We start from the raw sequence: 19,744 nt of genomic DNA on the forward strand, positions 1-19,744 counted from the left end.
CTACTTTGGCGCCCAATGTTTCTTTTTCAATGCGTTCGTGCGTCATTAGATCGAGTTTTTTTTTTTGCTATCTGGTGTGCGAAAAACGCGACGATTTTTCTTTCTGATCGCCAGCGTTTTACATTGGCGCGCAATGCACATATGTCCACATTGGCGCCCCAATGTTTCTTCTCCGATGCATAGGAGCGCCATTAAACCGCGATTGATATTTGTCGGCTATCTATAGTAAGCACCTAACGCAGTTTTTTTTTCTTCTGATCGCCAGCGTTTAACCATCCTGAAAAATCGAAAAACAAGGCCAAACAAATCGAAAAGGAAAACTAAGCAAACGAAATCAGGTTTGTGCATGCATGCCGCATGCCAACCTTCACCGTCACGACTAGAGATGTCGCAAATCAATCGATTAATCGATTCAATAATCGACAAGAATCAAGAGTAATCGATTGGTTACTAATCGATTTATCGGGATTTTACGACATCTCTATTCACGACTCCGAACGGAACCAAATCGAACCAAAGATAAACGATAACAGAGTAGGAAATCAGCGGACAACTAACCGGCAGTGACCGGATAAGGGAACAAAAATGCCATTGTTGCGATTGTGTGATAATTGTTTTCGCTCTGACTTTGCCCTCTTTTGTTCTTTCTCTGGGTTGGTTTTTCGTGTGAATGTAATATAAAAATAAATAATTTTCATTTCAGTTTATTTCTCTTTGTATTTTCCATGTTTGTTCTTTTTAACTGTGAGTTGAGTTTCGTTTTCCTGTCATGGGATTTCCTCTTCACCTGCACACGTCTATCTTTTTCTGTCTTCTCGTCTCTTCAGTATTTTTAGAGCTTTCTGGGTTTTTTGTTTACCTTCTATTAAATATTTTTTGTTTAATGTAACATAATATCATAAAGTTTTGTTTACTGCCTACGTTTACTATATAATATTTTCACTCTTTTCTTTTCAATATTCATTATTTATTGGGCTTGTTGTCTAGGTTTTTTTTCTTTCATTTTTTTGTTTAAGTTTATATTTACTTTATGCTTAGTTTTGAGTCACTCACTGCAGCAGCGATTCGGGCTGCCTTGTTCGGTTTATTTCTTGTTTTTTTTTCTTACTCGCAAGCAAACAAATTTCCATTTCGCTATTTTATTGCTCGCTTGCGTTTTCGCTACTCTCCAATATAAATATTTAGATAAAAATAAACTATATAAAAATAAATTAAACTTTTAAACGGTAAAAATAAAAGCACTAACAAAAATATAATCAATCAGTTTGTTCAGTTTGTTTGAAGGGTCTTTTGTTTTGTTTGTTTACAATTATAATAGTTTACACTCAACGTAGGATTTATTCGTCTCTTACTCTCTTTCTCAGTGTTGATTTTTGCTTCCTTAAGTTAGAGTACCATTCAATAAGTATAATAGGTTAAATTTGCTCTTTCGCTTCACGCCATTTCGTTTGCTAATAATATGATATATTTAGGTAAAAAGGTAATAATAGTTAGCGTAATAATCGATCAATCAATCAATGGGGAAGCGATAATGCTATAGAAAAAACGTTTTAAATAGGTGTCGAATTGTCACGTTATAATTTGAAAAAAGAACTACTATATCTTTTGGCGGACTTTTGGGTGCCCGTTTAAAACACAACTAAATCGGGATCGGCTGCAGCCGGCCGCTAATCTCTGTAATGGGATATTTCCTTGCTTTAGCATTTCATTTTCTTTCTTTTTTTTTGTTAAATATATATAATATAATATATCTACTAATCGATTACAATATAATAGTGTGATAATAAAATCAATCTCATACAGTTTTAATAATGAACTTACACTTTCGCTTAAGTCAAAGTACCTCTTTATTTTGCTTATCGTTTTTTCCATGTTTTTTATTCCTCACTCCGTCTCTGTGTTTCTTTTACTTGTGATGGATGTGTGAGTGTGGTGTGTTTCACATATTTTTCTTTAGTCTCTTGCAGTTTTGTTCTTTTCTTTTGTTTATAATTTTCTTGTCACAGATTTACTCCATCGATAATAATTAAATATAATCATATAAATATATATACTTCCATATAAATAATTTTATATTCATATTAATAGTTCTGTTTTTTTTTACTGCATCTAATTCTTCCTCATTATTACTTTCTGTTCCATTTCTTGCCACCTGTTTTGCCTGTTCACCTCGATGCCAGTTTCGTTTCCGTTTATATAATCTGTTTCTTTAGTTTCCATCTTTGCAAAATCACTATTCATATTCGGTTACTTCAGCCATTCGTGGTTTCTTACTCTGTATTATACTTGTTTCTTCTTCTTCATCATCTTTGGGTGCTTCGGCGACACCCGGAAATGCGCTCGCACACATACACGCGCACATTGAGTATTCGTTTCGGGGTATCAATCTTCGATAGGTGTAAGAGAGACAGTCACCTTTTCAAATATGAGGGGGAATGTGAGAATGTGCCCCTGTTCCAAGGGGGGGCTACAAAGTGGGCGGGAGTGGTTTTGCTACACCAAAAAAATTGCTTCTGACGTTTCCGCACTTGATTATCGATATTTTATGTGTCATATATAAATAGGAATCTACTTCTTTTTTTCTCTTCTCTCCTTTCAGAATTGTCATAAACAAAAACACATAAATGTAACTACTACACGCTGTAACAAAATTTTCCGAGGAGGGAAATAAACTCGTGATCCGTTCTCTCTTTTAGGATATCTTTAAAATTTTCAGGGTCGATATTATATTTTTTTCCATTCCAATATAATCATAGTTAAGATAGAGTTGTGCCCCCCGAAAGGGGCACAGTTTAATAAATCTGTTTGATTTGTATTATAAATGTATCTGCTTCTATTTTTGGATATATTTATTATGCATTACTAAGTGGACAGTCAATGGGTTCTCTTAGAATATCGTATGAATAGGAAGTTAAGCATGGTTTTTACTGTTTTGGTTTTTTATTGTTGCGAAGCAGTCAGGGGAGTCATGTTTCAAGTCACGAATAAAAAGTTGCCATGCTGCTTGTAATCAATTGATGAACAATTTAAAAGGAATGCTTGAAATATGTTTCCGATGCTACAATAATGGCGCCTAACTGTTGTTAATTTAGTCTTAGCCGCCTTAGTAAAAAGCTTGGCCTAGTGAACGTCCTTGAAATCCTTCATCGCTCCTCATATGTGCATCTTATGAGCACTTATGGACATTCAAATAGCGTTGGTACGGGACTGATTTCGTGTTTCTTATTATCAAATGCAAGAGTCTACTATTTCAACAGAATAAATGTCAATCGGAAGCAATGACTGGTTTCTTAGGGTCTGTTTCATTTCCTGACTTAATCTCAAATTAATTTAAAAGTGACATTTATTACGAAAATTATCAAATAACCCTGCTCGCAGGACGACATAAAATATATTCAACCTTTCCCAAAGAACCCAGCATTTGTGGAACTATTCCACGGGTCTGAATGAAGCAAAATATTCTAGATCGTAAACCATTTTCTTTTGGTCTTCCGTACGTCCGTACGTTCCGTCTTCCAGACGCGTCTTGTGATTTTGCAAACCAGAAACCATTTTCCGACGGTCTTCCAGACGCGTATTGTGATTTTGTGAACCATTCTCCGCAATTTAGCCGCTTGAATTCAACTCACTAAAATGTGTGACCCTGAACGGCCGGAACGAAATGATATGACAGCGGCTCTCCGTGGCGTGTACACGCCACGGAGATCTGTCAAGAGGATGGAAGAGTCATGGCTTGCTACTCGCCGATGGACACGCTGAGGTATAATGAGTCTATGAACACACGCTGAAGGTATTTTATTCAAACTCTACAGTTTTGCTAACCACATGAAGATCTATGGACTATCTGGTCAAAAAGGAGGCTCGTTGGAATTGGTCGGAGGAGTGCCAAAAATCTTTCAACCGGTTCAAATTTATCCTTCTTTCAGATTTGCTGCTGACCCACTACGACCCTTCAAAGAGCATCATTGTTGTCGGCGTCGATTCCAAGTACGGAGTCAGAACCATGATAATGCATTGTTTTCCATCTTGAGAGGTCAAGGCATTTGCATCCCGCTCGTTGACGCCCGTAAAAGTGAATTACGGCAGCTGAAGCACAGAAGGAGGCCACGCTCAAGAAGATGACCGAGTTTCCTTGTCAATAATTTACCACCGAACGAAAAAAAAAATCTACGCTCGCCGTAATGGAATCCAGCTCAGATATAACTTTGTGATGTTGGGCGATCGAATTGTCGTTCCCCAAAGATACCGCAAGCAAATTCTCAGACAGCTACTCCGCGTCCATCCTGATATAGACCGTAAAAATCCTTTTCCTCAAAGTTACGTCTGCTGGTCGATGTAGGTACGACAGTGGAGTGCCTGTTCTGCTGCACCAAGAAAGACCACTCTCGAAACCTGGAACCGAATCCACATTTATTCTGCTGGACGGATTCGACTACCTGGCCATGGTGGTCATAAATTTCGATGTGGCGGACACGACCGATAATGCCACAATTAAATTACTTCGAGAGACATTCGTTCGTTACGGAAATCCTGCAACACTGGTGTTGGACAACAGCACCCAATTCTCCAGAGAGAATTTGCAGCAGTTCTGCTGAAGCCACGGAGGTACACAATCCTTTGATTTCGCCCACATCATACACAATCTAATTGGCAATCTGAGCTATTTGTCGATTCCTCGAAGCGCGGACTGAACAAGATGAAGCATTTCATTCCATGCACCGATCAACGCCCGATGCACAACATAAACTCATCCCCATAATGTCTACAGCAGAAACATTTTTTGTAGGCCAGCGAGTGACGTTAGATCTAGTGAAGAAACCAGATTGAGCTCCTATCGTTCCAAATAAAAAAACAAATCCAGAGGTTCAATCATCAACACGGCGCAATTCGTCGTGATTTCCAGTCTGATGATCTGATGTACGTCGACTATCAACACGGAAACCAGAAGTCATGGGAACCGGGCATGATCATCGAACGCAAAAGATCCATGAACTACAACGTGCCTTTGGACCTTGGCGGACGCAAAAGATTGATCCGTGCGCACAACATTTGCCAATTTCGTTCTGGTACAGTTGCAGGTGAACCGGTGACAGAAGTTCCTGATGCCCAATTGCCATGAGAGATCGTTATTGAAGAATTCGGAACGATAAAGATACTCCAGCCCGCAGGAAGCATTCCGAAGCTTCAGGGAATTCCTCCGTCAGTTATGAGCCTGTTGTACCATAATAATGAACGAAGAAGTCGAAGAAATTTTTCATCACCGTGAGCAAAAGATGAAAAAAAAATACTTTAAAAAATCATGATCAAGCAATTCCGGCCCGGATAACAGGAGCGGGAGGCCAGGTTGCAGATTTGAATGGAGGAGCACCGGTGGCGACCAATTCAAGAATCCTACCAGTAGGAGGAAGCGTATCGCTGCTTTTGGCGGAGTGAATACGAGGTCGAGAAAACTACAGTTCCTGGACCTCTGTAAGAAGGAGGGTGATTAATTGAGAAGAAACGTGGACGGCCATCAAGATGCAAAACCCAACGGATGAGCTTTTGGAGCGTCGCGCGTGCAACCATTTGTTTGAGCAACTTTCTGGCGATTTACTAAACAGTCTAATAAACAGCGTAATAAAAAAAACGCTCCAGTGTAAAGGGAGTTTGGCCTACTTCCATAGCTGACCGGAATGGAGTTAGAGAATTGTGCTACGGTGGAGGACTATGTCAACCAGCTGAGGCACAAACTAGCGTGAATTGGCTTCGAGCTGATCGATTGACGGACATCAAACATTCTGCTGATGGGCTTGCCGAACCAATGCGAGTCCATGATCATGGACCTGGAAGCAGCCGGGATCAAGACGTAAGCGGATCCGATCCGAGGGAAAATTCTGCCGGATTCGAAGTGGCCACGCAACTCCAGAACGAAAGTTCTGTTGCCAACCTGGAGTAAAGTCGAAGTTGTTTAAAGAGACTTCGCATAGGCAGTTAACAGAAACCAAAGAAGCATCGTCCTAACTGTACGGATGAGTGGATTTCCGATTCCGTTACATCTCCTCAAAAAGCAGTATCCATAACAAATCCCTGGATTTTGATAAAACATAGTTGAAAAAGTGAAAAGAAAAAGTGACTTTAGTGACTTGAGCTCGAAAAAAAGAGTCTTTTTAGTGACTGATTCAAAAAGTGACCCTGCAGTTGTTTCTAAGGGTAACGTGACAACCAGAACCGACTTGAGGGATGCAACCGAATTGTTTGATGTGCTATGCATTCCGGAACTAGCGAAAAATGAGGATAAAATCTGCAATCGCGTGGCATTTTAGAAAGATGTGTGTGAAGTGTTTGACCAAATATAGTTCGAGTTGTGGCTGTTGCAGATCAACAAGGCTGAAACGGCTTGTGCATGTCGAAGCACACTGTATCATGGGATCGTCGAATGGGACTCCTGAATGCCCCCTTTTTGAAGCAACTTCGCAGTATGGTTCGTGGTGTGAAATTCGGAAAATACGATCTTCCGACGTACATTCCGCGTTTCGAAGAGAAACACAGTCATTGATGCGAGCATATGAAAAACAACATCCTTATAGAAGGCAGTGAATACTGCCTTAGCTTTGGGCCTTTGGCGACGACTGCAGCAAGAAGTGTTTCATTTGACTGAAGCTACTGCAGGGCTGGCAGCGATCAATGCCGCTCAAAATAGTGACTCTAGTGACCAACACTGGCGAAAAAAGACCATATCTCGGGTACTTATTCAAAAGGACGTATGTGATTTTGTAAACAAAGATTCAAACGTCGTTTTGTCCCATCGGATGGCACTCCCACGCAAACCAACACCACCAATAGGTAGCCGAAGGCTTCCCCTACCTGTCTGTGGTGATGGTTTGCGTAGGAGTACCATCAGATTGGACAAATCGACGTTTGAATCTTTGTTTACAAAACTCATATACGTCCTTTTGAATAAGTACCCGAGATATAGCGACTTTGAATTGCAGAAAAAATGACTTCAAGTTCACGAGACAAAAGTTATATGGAAGCTTATCCCTGTTTATAAACATGTTTCCAAATTCGTGTTTTCCAAAATTCAGAGTCGTTTATTTACGCAGATTAAATTCTACATTAATTAGCGATTTGTTTATACGAGGCACACCAATTACAGCATTTCATCATCACATCATTTAATTCAAGTTATAGATCGTAACCTTAACAGGCTATAAGAATTCCATAACAACCGTAATATTTGCATCGGAATTGGATTTATACAAAATAAACCAAAGCATGATTCTTTCTTGCCTTCTTGAGATTTCAGATCAATAATTATTGAAAAACCTAAAGATTCGTTTTGGGTTCCAACATACCTTAATCGAAAGTTTCTTTGAAATAGTAATACCAAAAGTATTGGTGAGTCAAATCAGCAAAATATTTTAAAAACGATTCTTCTTATTGGGATCTCCAAAGTTTATAGAATTTTTAATGTACAAATTATCATCAGAAAATGTTTTGAAAAATTCTCAAGTATTGATCGGAGTGGATGTCGCTAAGTAAGTTGGGTCCATCTTTCATGTCTCACAATATACAAAATCATGAACAATGACACACAACCCCTCCAATTAATCACTGTTTAAAAGCTTAAAAGAAAATCGAATCTGAAAGCTGGCCAAGTTTCAGTTGAACTTTGAAGCCACGAAGACGTTAAGAGCAACTTTAAGGCTAACAAGTTCCAAGTTTTCATTTCCCCGAATTCGCTATTTGATTCGAGCAAAATAGGTATCATTCGATTGGTATGCATATTAAAGTTTCATATTTTTTGAAAATGTATTTTCCATTCTACGACGATATCCATAACAAATCCCTGGATTTTGATAAAACATAGTTCAAAATAGTGACTTTTTACGAGAAAAAGTGACTTTAGTGACTTGAGCTCGAAAAAAGAGACTTTTTAGTGACTGACTCAAAAAAGTGACCCTACTGAGATACGGGACAAATCGCAAATCGTGACATGAAGCAATACTTGAGGCATTTCGGAATTCAGCACAAAACCAGTGTTCCGCACAATACAGAACAAAATGGTTTGGCCGAACGGAACGTGGACGAGGTAGAAGTTACCGCTGCAGGACCGCTTCCACCAAATGAAACCGACAGCGACGACTTGCCAGAACCATTAAAAATTGCATTCCATTCACTACAAAAGGAGTCACGTTGTGTGGTAAGAATTAGTGCCAGGGAGCGAAAGTGCAATGATTTTCAGTTACACACTTAGAATAAATCGCCGAATTTGGTAAAATTTTACCGAAATCCCAACAGCAGAACTGTTCGGTAAATAATTTTACTGATTTTCGGTGATTTTGACAGTTGAACAATGGAAAAAATTACAAAAAAATCTGTTAAATAATTACCGAACAGATCTGCTGTTGAGATTTCGGTAAAATTTACCGAATACTGTAAAATGAGTTAAGTGTGTAAGCTTCAGTGTCGACCATCAAACCCTAAAATGGTGATAACGAGACATGGGAGCTGTGCAATCTGCCGACTGGGCGGCGGGTTTTAAAATCACGGAAAAACCTATTCGCCAGTAGCGTATGGAGCAAGAAACTCAACAAAATGCTGAGAGGAATCTGTCTACAGCAGTCAAGAAATGGACTCGTGTCACGTGTGTGTACTTCTTGATCGACGGTGGCCGTATATGCGGATGATTTGGACGAAGAAATGGTCAACGCGTTGAATAAACAGCTAATGACAAGGTTCCAGATTAGGAATGTGGGTTACACAGAACAGTTTCTCGGAAAGCGTGTCATACAAAGTGATTAAAGATGCAATCCCGAATCTACGCCGTTCGATGCATGCCATAAATCGAGCAACGAAGCTGGATGGACATTCCGCTTGGTGAGACCGTGGGCGGACGGTTGGTTGAATTGCGAGTATACATTGGGCGACAAAAAGATTTACTTAGATTTGTGTTAGGCCTTCTTTGAAAAACGCTCCGGATTTCGAAGGAAATTCGTCCGGGTTCCGAAGATAATCCGTTATGTGTTCTGAAGAAAATTCAGTAGGGATTCTGCAATGAATTCCCAAAGGAAATCCACCTCGGATTACGAAAGATATTCGCTCAGGATTCCGAAGAAAATTCACTCCGGATTCCGAAAAAAAATCACTCTGGATTCCAAAAGAAGATAGCTCCTGATTCCGAAGAAAATTCACTCTGGATTCCAAAGGAAGTTAGCTCCGGATTCCAAATGAAATTCACCCACGATACTGACGGAAATTCTGTATAGAAACCGAAGGAATTTCCAGATTCTGGAGGAAATCCGTGACGGACCGAAAAGGAATTTCGCTCCGGTCTACAAAGGAAAAGCGCTCCGAATCCCGAATCAGGTTCGCTCCGGATTCCGAAAGAAATTGAATGCGGTTTCCAGAGATAAGTAAATTCGCTCTGAACTTCTAGCTTCAGATTCGGAAGAAAATTGACTCCCGACTCCGAAGAAAATGCGCTTCGGATTCCAAACTCGCTCCGAAAGCCAAATAAAATACGCTCCGGAATCCGGAACAAATTCGCTTCAGATTCCGGAACAAATTCGCTTCGGTCTCCGAAAGAAGTTTGCTCCGATTTAAAAAAAAATCATTTCAAAATTCAAAAGGTTATCCTCCCCGAACTTCAGGTTGCGAGGGAAATTTTCTCCGGATTTTAAAGAAAGTTCGCTATGTATCCCAAAGGAAATCCACTTCGGATTAGGAAATAAATTTGCTCTGGGTTCCAAAGGAAGATAGCACCGGATTCCGAAGAAAATTCGCTCTCAATACCGAAGGAAATCCGATCCAGAATCCGCAGAAAATTCGCTTCGGATTTCGAAGAAAATTCTCCGGATTCCGAAAGAAATCCTGCCCGAATTCCGAAGGAATTCCGCTGCGTATTCCGGAGGAAATCAACTCCGGATTCCGAAGAAAATTCGCTCCGGATTCCAAAGGAAATTCTCTCCCGGCTCCGAAGGAAATCGACTCCGAGTTCCGAAGAAAATGTGCCTCTGACTCCAAACTCGCTCCGGAAGCCATACAAAATACGCTCCAGATTACGAAACAGCTTTGCTTCAGATTCCGAAACAAAGTCGCTTCGGTTTTCGAAAGAAGTTTGCTCCGGATTTCACAAGAAATCCTTCCCAAATTCAGAAGGAAATCCGCTCCGAACTTCGAAGGAAGTCCACCCCGGATTCCGAACGAAATCGATTCCGGATTGCGAGGGACATTTGCTCCGGATTTTTAAGGAAATCCGCTTCAAATTCCAAAGGATATTAGCTTCGAATTCCGAAAGAAATTCGCTCCGGATTCCGAAGAAAGTTCGCTTCAGATTCCAAATGAAATCCGCTCTGCATTGCGAAAAAAGCTCACTCCGGATTCTGAAGAAAATGCGCTCTGGATTCCGAAGAAAATTCTCTCCGGACTTCGAAGAAAATCAGTGTTTGCTTCCGAAGAAGAAAGATTTCTGAGTTCCAAAGGACATCGACTACGAATTCCAAAGAAAATCTGCTCTGGATTCCGAAAGGAAATTCGTTCCGGATTTCGAAGAAAATTTGCCCCGGATTAAAAAAATTGTTGTGAGATTCCGAAGGAAGTTTGCTCGTCTGCTTTCGAAGGGAATACTTTCCGAATTTAAAAAGAAATCCACTTCGAAATTGCGAATTTTGGACGAAATCTAATCCGGATGCACTTTGGGTTAAAGAAAAAAGATTCCAATGAAAATTTGCTTCCGATACCGAGGAAAATTCGATCCAGAATCCGCAGAAAATTCGCTTCAAATTTCGAAGAAAATCCTCCGGATTCCGAAAGAAATCCTGCCCGGATTCCGAAGGAATTCCGCTCTGTATTTCGGAGGAAATCAACCGGGATTCCGAAGAACTTCGCTCCGGGCTCTGAAGGAAATCGACTCACGATTTCGAAGAAAATGCGCTTCGGATTCCAAACTCGGAAGCCAAACAAAATACGCCCCGGATTCCGGAACAGATTTGCTTCAGATTCCGGAACAAATTCGCTTCGATTTCCGTAAGATATGCTGAAGATAGCTCCGGATTCCGAAGAAAATTCGATCCAGAATCCACAGAAAGTTCGCCTCGAATTTCGAAGAAAATCCTCTCCGGATTCCGAAGAAAATTCGCTCCGGATTGCAAAGAAAATCCGCTCCGAAGGCAATCAATTCCGGATTCTGAAGGAAAACCGCTCCGAATCCCAAAGCCAAACAAAATCCGCTCCGGATTCCGAAACAAATTTGCTTCAGATGCCGGACAAAATTCGCTTCGGATTCCGAAAGAAGTTTGCTCCAGATTTCAAAAAAACATTCTTTCAAAATTCAAAAGGAAATCCGCTCCGAGCTTCTAAGGAAGTCCGCTCCGGATTCCAAAGAAAAGCCGTTCCGGATTCCGAGATGATCCGCTTCAAATTCCAGAATAAATTCGGATTCCGAAGAAAGTTCGCTCCAGATTCCAAATGAAATTTGTTCTGCGTTCCGAAAAAAAAGCCTACTCCGGATTTCGAAGGAAATCCTTTCCGGGTTTCGCTTCGGATTCTGAAGAAAATGCGCTCCGGATTCCGAAGAAAGTTCTTTCCAGATTTCGAAGGAAATCAGCTTTTGATTCCGAAGAAGACCGACTCTGAATTCCAAAGGACATCGACTATGAATTCCGAAGGGAATCCCCTCTGGATTGCGAAGAATATAGTTCAGATTTCCGAAGGAAATTTGTTCCGGATTCCGAAGGAAGTTTGCTCCTGGTTTAGAAGGGAATACTTTCCGGATTTAAAAAGAAATCTGCTTCGAACTTCGAAGGAATTATACATTTTGGAGGAAATCAACTCCGGATTACAAAAATAATCAGCTCCGGATTCCGAAGGCAATCTACTCCGGATTCCAAAGAAAATCCGCTCCGCATTCTGGAGGAAATTCGCTCCAAATTTCAAAGAAAATCCGCTCCGGACTCCGAGGAAATCCGATCCAAATTCCGGAATGAATTCGTTACGAATTCCTAAGAAAATCCGCTTCAGATTCTGAAGGAAATTAGCTCCAGATGCCGAAGGTAATCGATTCCGGATTTCAAAGGTAATCCGCTCCGAATTCCGAAGGATATCCATTCCAGATTCCGAAAAAAGTTTGCTCCAGATTCCATAGAAAATCCGGTCTGCATTCCGAAAAAAAGCTCACTTCGGATTTCGAAGGAAATCTTCTCCGCATTTCGCTTTGGATTCTGAAGAAAATGCGCTCCGGATCTATCCGGACTTTGAAGGAAATCAGCTTTTGATTCCGAAGAAGACCGACTCTGAATTTCAAAGGACATCGAATACTAATTCCGAAGGAAATTCGTTCGGGATTTTGAAAGAAATTTCATTCCGAAGGAAGATTGCTCCTGGTTTCGAAGGAAATACTTCCCAGCCTACACTTAAAAGGAAATCCGCTTCGAACTTCGGAGGAATTGAGAATTTTAGAAGAAATCATCTTCGGATTACGGAGGAAATTCGCTCCAGATTGCGAAGGAAATTCGCCCCGAATTCCAAAGAAAATCAGTTCCAGGAATTTGAAGGAAATTCAAATGAAGTTCGCTCCAGATTCCAAAGGTAATCCGCTCCGGATTTCAGAAATAATCCGCTCCGAATTCCAAAAGAAATTCGTCCCGGATTCCGAAGAAAGTTCGCTCTAGATTCTAAATGAAATTCGCTCTGAATTCTGAAAAAAAGCTCACTCCGGATTTCGAACGAAATCCTCTCCGGATCAGCTTTGGATTCTGAAGAAAATGCACTCCGGATTCCGAAGAAAATTCTCTCCGGACCTCGAAGAAAACCAGTTTTTGCTTCTGAAGAAAACCGACTCTGAATTCCAAAGACTACGAATTCCGAAGGGAATCCGTTCTGGATTCCGAAGGTAAGTCGTTTGGGGTTTCGAATAAAATTTGCTCTTGGTTCTGTATTTAAAAAGAAATCCGCTCCGTACTTTGAAGGAATTGCGAATTTCGGAGGAAATCAACTCGTTCCGGATTCCGGATTTCAAAAGAGATCCGCTAAGGATTCCGAAGAAAATCCACTTTGCATTCCGAAGGAAATCAACTCTCGATTCCAATGGAAATCTGCTTCGGATTCCGAAGAAAACTCGTTCCGAATTCCAAAGAAATTGCGCTCCGAATTCCGGAATAAATTCGCTCCGAATCCTCCTATCCACATTCTGAAGGAAATCCACTCAGATTTCCAAATGAAGTTCGCTCAAGATTCCAAAAGTAATTCGCTTCGAATTCCGAAGGGCATCCTATTCCGGATTCCAAATTCCGGAATAAATTCGCTCCGGATTTTGAAGGTAATCCGCTTCGAATTCCGAAGGAAATCGACTCTGGATGCTCCAGTTCGCTCCAGTTTCCAAAGGTAATTCCGAAGGAAATCCGCTCTGAAGTTCAAACAAAATTCCGAAGGAAATCAACTCTGGATGCTCCAGTTCGCTCCAGTTTCCAAAGGTAATTCCGAATGAAATCCGCCCTGAAGTTCAAACAAAATTCACTCCAAATTTCTCAGGATGTTCGCTCCAATCGAAATCCATTCCGGATTTCTGAGGAACACTTCTCCGGATTCTGAAGGAAATCCGTTTCGAAGTTCGAAGGAATTCCGCTCTGGATTTCTAAAAAATCCGCCCCGGATTCCGAAGAAAATGCGCTTTTGAGGAAATCAACTCTGGATTCCGAAAGAAATCTTGTGGAACATGATGAAATGATGACGACTTGCCATGCTATTTAAGTAAACAAAACGCATGGTTCATTCAATTGATGGAAAAATTCCAATAAGCTGATCACAATACTATGCTCTCTGTTTGACCCTTCACAGCGCTTGCTGATAAGGAATTATTCTGTGACAAAGCTTCTGTCAATCATCAAAACAGATCTAAAAAGATTGTAACGTGCCATACAGAATGACTTCCAACTGTGACAATTCTTATTATTTGTAAAATGTTGGAATTTGTATTAAATTATTAATTAATTTCAAAAGATATCGCGTTTTAAAGTCAGGGGTCGCTATACGTTAAGTGGAGTCAATTGTCAAAACGTTCATCGGATTCAGCATGGAAACATTTCTTGTCATTGGTCAATTCTATGCATTCAACTTTTCCCTTGAACTAATTTCATAATTGAAACTGTTTCCAGTACTTTCCATTTGTCAAACAATTTCCAGTCATTTCCGCCAATTGTGCGTTATGGAGTCACAAAATATTTCTGTTCCTTAAATTCTTCGCAACAAAATAAAAAAAAATGCATTCACTTATTAAACTGTATCAGTTTTTCTTTTCCTTCCAAACATACGTACGTACATAGATGCATCTTTTGTTATGATTGTTAATAATATCTGTACATTATCTTCGACATTTCCTACCTTTTTCTTCCATTTTCGTGTTATTTTTCAATTCTTCTTCATTTTCGCGCTTACCTCAGAATCATCCGAGTAATGTTCCCCATCTTGCGTCTCACTTTGCATTCACATTACCTTAATCGAACCACGAAGAGATATATCGTATAAAAGTAGATAATAAATCGCCAAAAAATAACTAAATAATCAAAAATAAAAACACTTGCGTGTGTGTGAAGTTCACTACCGCGAATAGCCTATAAAAATAAATCCGATCAGTGTATCAGAGTAATAGCTTTTACGAATCAATAATAATAATAATAAAAATAATAAGATGCTCCCGGTGCCGCCCCGCCTTCGCCTCCGGTCTCTTATCGCTGAAAGATGAAATCGTCCGGCGAGTAGGACACGGAGTTGCGCGACGACGACGGCAGGGTCCAGATGAGCGACGAGTTGTCCGTGTCGGTGCCGGCACCGGAGCCCTGGCTTTCGCTCAGGTTCTCCCAGATGTTGCGGAAGTCCGGTACGGTTTCGATGCCGCCACCGTTACCGCCGAGACTGCCGCCAATGCCGTTCCCATTGCTGCTGCCGTTCGTTCCTCCCATACCGAGGCCACCGACGCCGCCGAGATCCGCACCGCCTCCGTTGGAGAGCCGGCCGCCGTCGCCACCCGTCAGATGGTGATGATGATTGACCAGCCCGTTCAGGGTGGGCGCTCCGCCGTTCGTTGGAGAGTTGTACGCCGTGCTCATGTTGTTGAAGTACTCCAACAGGTTGTCGATGATGAACTGGTTGGTGTCGAAGTCCTGGTGGCCTTGTAGTCCGTGCAGACCATGCAAACCGTTTACACCATTTCCGACGCCATGATGCAGCAGATCGTGGTGGCCGTTGGTCAGTGAGCTCTGTGGGGAGTTGTTGGCAGTGCTGCCCCCACTGCTGGAACTGCTACTGCTGGAACTACTTGAGCTGGAACTGCTCGAGCTGCTCGAACTGGCACTGGAGCTGGTGGCCGACGTTCCAGCCCGCGTAGCGATGTGTTCCTCGATCAGCTGTCGCGCCGTGTGTACGTTCGTTGGCAGTCCCGTGATTTCGAATACCGATTCCTGATTCCGTTTGGGCGTGATGATGTACGTGTTGGTCTTGAGCTGAATGTTTTTGATGGTCGCACCCTTGGGTCCCACTACCAATCCGACAACCTTCTGTGGTACCCGAATCTGGATTGTGATCTCGTCCGGTGTGCTGTAGCCGAGCATGTTTCTACTTTCGGCCAACAGAGCCATCGCCTGTTTCTTCGACGATCGGAGCGTACTGAAGTGATCTGCCGCTGACAAGATTTCCTGTTTGGCTCTCGTTACATCCTCCTTCGTGCCGGTAATTACGAAAATCGGTTCCTCGCCCCGTATCGGAGTCTTGATGAATGTGTTAGTTTTCGCTCTCAGTGCTTTGATCTTGCAACCCTGTCTGCCGACGATCTCCGCCACATGCTCCGACGACGGCACCGGCACACACTCCGTGTGAGACTTGTACTTGACTGGCCGTTCCTCGACCTTGGGCGCCAAACCGTTGATCATCGCTACGAACGTGTCGAATACCTTGGAATTTTGCTGAATCAGTTCATCGACGGCGTTACCACCGGAATGATTGTCACCGGCGGTTACGCTGGTCAGATTGAGCGGACCACCGCCGCCTCCTCCGCTGCCGGGACTGTTGAGCTGAAGATCCTCGAAGTGGGACGATAGCTGGGCCAGGGTTGTGGTACCCGGGGGGAGCAGTGTGGCCGCCGTCGTCGCACTCTGTCGGTTATCGTCGAACGTTAGTGAGAACTCATCCATACTGGCTGAGGACATGGGGTTTTCTAGTATGAGTGGAATTTTGAATGGATTTTGATTCTTCCTGTGCCCTGAGAAATGTAGTCTCTCGCTTTCTCTCTCCCAGTTCGTGCCGGGTAGTACGTGTTTTCGTTTTGGGTCAGTGGGGATGTTGTAACGAATTTTGATTATCCGATCGGGTTCCGATTAGTAGAATAACTTTTGTTTTGCTTGCGTACAGCAATTATAACGATATTTCACTAGAATTTACACTGAATAGAGAAAAAAGAGAAAAAGAAAGAGAAAAGGAAATTAAAATCGGTGCAGTTTGGTTCGGTATTGCGAATAGAAATTTTGAGGTCAATCTTGGGGGACAATCAATGCATGTGTGGTAAATCATAGGTGGTGCTACAATAAATATTAAATGTATATGTTGAGAATGTGAATTGGGGTCATTGGCATTCACGTAAATAGCTGTAAAAATGTGATAAAATGGAAAATATAGAAGACAATTGCGGCTTTTCAAAATCAATGTATGTGACGACAATTAATAATATAACACAGTGTAATCAGCAAAATTCGACGTCTCATTCCGTTTTTCCTTTTAAATGACGAGAATAGAATTAGGCACTCTTTTTTTTCTAATTGGGATAGGGCCTCTTTATTGTACTTACCATTTCACCATTACCATTTGAGACCCTTTGTCTTGTTCCGCCTCCGTTCACTATTACATGTCAATGATCCATTTTTTTTAAGTCTGCCGGTACGAACCATGTTCTTTGAATAAAGTTATCCAGTAGGAATGTGGCAGAGTTGGGGCCGGAAAAAGGGTGCTGTTCGAACAAATCTTCTCCCTGTGATGCGTTTGAGTGATCAGAGATTTTTATGGTCTTTTGTTGGACTATAGTTTAATGTGGTTTAACAGTGTGCAGTGTGCAGGGTTATTTTGAGAGAAAAAGGCACAATAGCGTTAAAATTAGCTCATTTTGCCCCGTCCTTGCCTACAACAGCTGTCAAATTTTGAAAAAATTGAAATTGTAAAAAATGGACAAGGAAACAATAATGCTTCTCAAGTAAGCACACACCGAGTTGCATGTTGAAAGCATCACACGGTAGATACTTTCACTATAATATGTGAGGTATAGTTTTGAATTTCTTCGGACAACAGTTGAGAATTTCATGGTCATACAGTTTTACGGTGTCATTCTCATGCAGATGCCTTGAATTGTGATTCTGTTGTCCTTCTGACACAGAGCCGAGGTCTACTACGAAAGGCCGAATCACAAAAGGCCGAATCACGAATGGCCGAATTACAAAAGGCCGAAAGCAAAAAAGGCCGAATGCACAAAAGGCCGAAACCACAAAAGGCCGAAATCACATAAGGCCGAATCACAAAAGGCCGAAACCACAAAAGGCCGAATCACAAAAGGCCGAATAAAATCGGCAGACCAACAAAGTGGACCGGAGCGCGCGCGCTCGCTCCGGTCCACTTTGTTGGTCTGCCGATTTTATTCAGACTTTTTTTTATTCAAATACTTAATATAATTTAGAATATGCAGATTATTTTGTGATTTCTCAGTGAAGTCTTGTGAAGTCAGTTTCTTTTAAATTGGGAGAAAATGATATGCATTGAGGAACACCGCGTTACTGCAAGTTATACAGCTTTTGGTCAAAAGCATAATAATTGAAAAAGTCTATTTTGTTTAGCTTCTGATGTCGCAATTAGATCATGAGTAGTGCGCATCATTAGCACAATGCTCAACTATGCATCATGAAGCGCACAACTCCTACATTGATGCAAATCGGTAATTCGATTCTGTGAGCCATGAATCCGGTGGAATTTAACTCGGGCTCTTGCATTAGATTTGGGAATTTAACTTTTCCCAATACTACTGATAATGATTACTACGTCAGCAAAGGAAGAAAAAAGAGAGCTTTTGGATTACTCCGTTACTTTAAAGTGATAATATTTATCCGTATGTTCATGCTTTCATTACTTCAATGAAGATTGATATATTATGCAATATATAAGGAATCAAATTGACTCTGTAAACACCGTCATACAACTTCTTTCAATTGAAAGATTGAGCTTCGACGTTGAACTGACGTTAAATACCTCAACTGAATAAGATTGATTAAGATCGCTGCTAGTAGTTGCAAAACACGTGGACAAGTTTTTCTTAATAGGGCAGCATAATATAAGTAAACGTAAATTTGTCAATATTCCAAGTTCTCTTAATTGAAAGATTGAAACTTTTGTAATGATTCGGCCTTTTGTGTTATTCGGCCTTTTGAGATTCGGCCTTTTGTATCATTCGGCCTTTCGTGGTTCGGCCTTCTGGGTTTTCGGCCTTTTGTGGTATGCTAGAACATTTTCGGCCTTTTGTGATTCGGCCTTCTGTGGTTCGGCCTTTTGTGATTCGGCCTTTTGTACTGATCCCGGCTAGAGTGAGAGGGTGCGTCCTGTAGGGTCTGCCTAGGATGTGGTGGGGTTAGACAACTTTTATAAAACGCTGCATGTAAAGCTCTGTCCAGTTAGAATCCGGAATCATTTATTGTATTGCAGCGGCACGGAAAGTGACTGCTGCAAGAATTATTTTACAGCGATATGTCTACCTAGGCGCCCACTTTCTGTGGTATAAATTTCATGGTGTTTCGTGCAGTTATTCCAGATGGAAGCCGAGAGGAGGAAAAAATCTGCACACCCCTGTTGATAATCCTGCTGATCGACGGTGGAACCTACGTCAAAATGGATTTAGGACAGCTTCCTGGCCAAAAATTCTGCATGGCAACGGCACGAGGAGTTGATCCTGCGAGATTAAATTTGCTTTTTTGGACAAATTTCCAAAAAAAACTGATGATTTGGCGAGGGATATGCAGCAGCAGAGCAAAGACCAAAGTGTTCGTGACGAATAAGACGATGGACTCTAAGCTGTACAAGGAAGAATATCTCAAAACCCGCGTACTAAGTTTCATGAAAGCCCATGAAGGTCCCGTGAAGTTTTGGCCAGATTTGGCGAGTTGCCACTACAGCCGGGAAGTCATCTAGTTGTACCGCGATAATAACGTTGATTTCAACATTGCGGGTTAGTCTCTGATTTGAAATTTCTGGAGGTCAACTGCACCCACCGCTCCGAGCATTCTGACCAATGTGGCATAAAAGAAGGTGCTGATTAAGTGAATTCAAGCCTTTTTATATACCACATTGATTAAAATGCTCGAACGGTGGGTGCAGTTGACCTCCAGAAAAGTCAAATCAGAGACTAACCCGCAGACAAGCTGGCGGCCATTACCGCTCGCGGAAAACTGGATAGCAACGATCCGATTTAAAACGATTTTAAACAACGGTCACGAATATGAACATGGAACGTTTTAACCATTGGCGTATATAAGGAGGTTAGGTCTAGAGCGGCTTAGCCCTTCCTAGAAACAAAATTGGCCCCTCCCCCTAGGATTTGAAAAGTTGGATAGCAGTGATAACAATTTTCAATATATAGCATAATGAATTACTGAAAAAGTTTGAAGACAAAAGACTTATGTCCTATGTTCACTCTATCCTAATGAAATGACTAAGAAAAAATGAGCTTGTTTCTCATTTCTGAGAA

General features: G+C 41.5%; 1 protein-coding gene across 1 annotated transcript in view; it reads right to left on the minus strand.

Moving 5' to 3' along the window:
• Positions 1–688: 688 nt before the first annotated feature.
• Positions 689–19,744, minus strand: part of LOC134205774 (RNA-binding protein MEX3B) — a 41,566-nt gene continuing 22,510 nt past the window's right edge. The window contains exon 2 of the mRNA XM_062681356.1: positions 689–16,411. Within this exon, the coding sequence (XP_062537340.1) occupies positions 14,703–16,178 (1,476 nt within the window). The 5' untranslated portion in view covers positions 16,179–16,411 and the 3' untranslated portion in view covers positions 689–14,702. The remainder of the gene's footprint in view (positions 16,412–19,744) is intronic.

This window comes from Armigeres subalbatus, chromosome 1 (assembly GCF_024139115.2).
Source record: "Armigeres subalbatus isolate Guangzhou_Male chromosome 1, GZ_Asu_2, whole genome shotgun sequence".
In the NCBI taxonomy this organism is placed as follows: Eukaryota; Metazoa; Arthropoda; class Insecta; order Diptera; family Culicidae; genus Armigeres; species Armigeres subalbatus.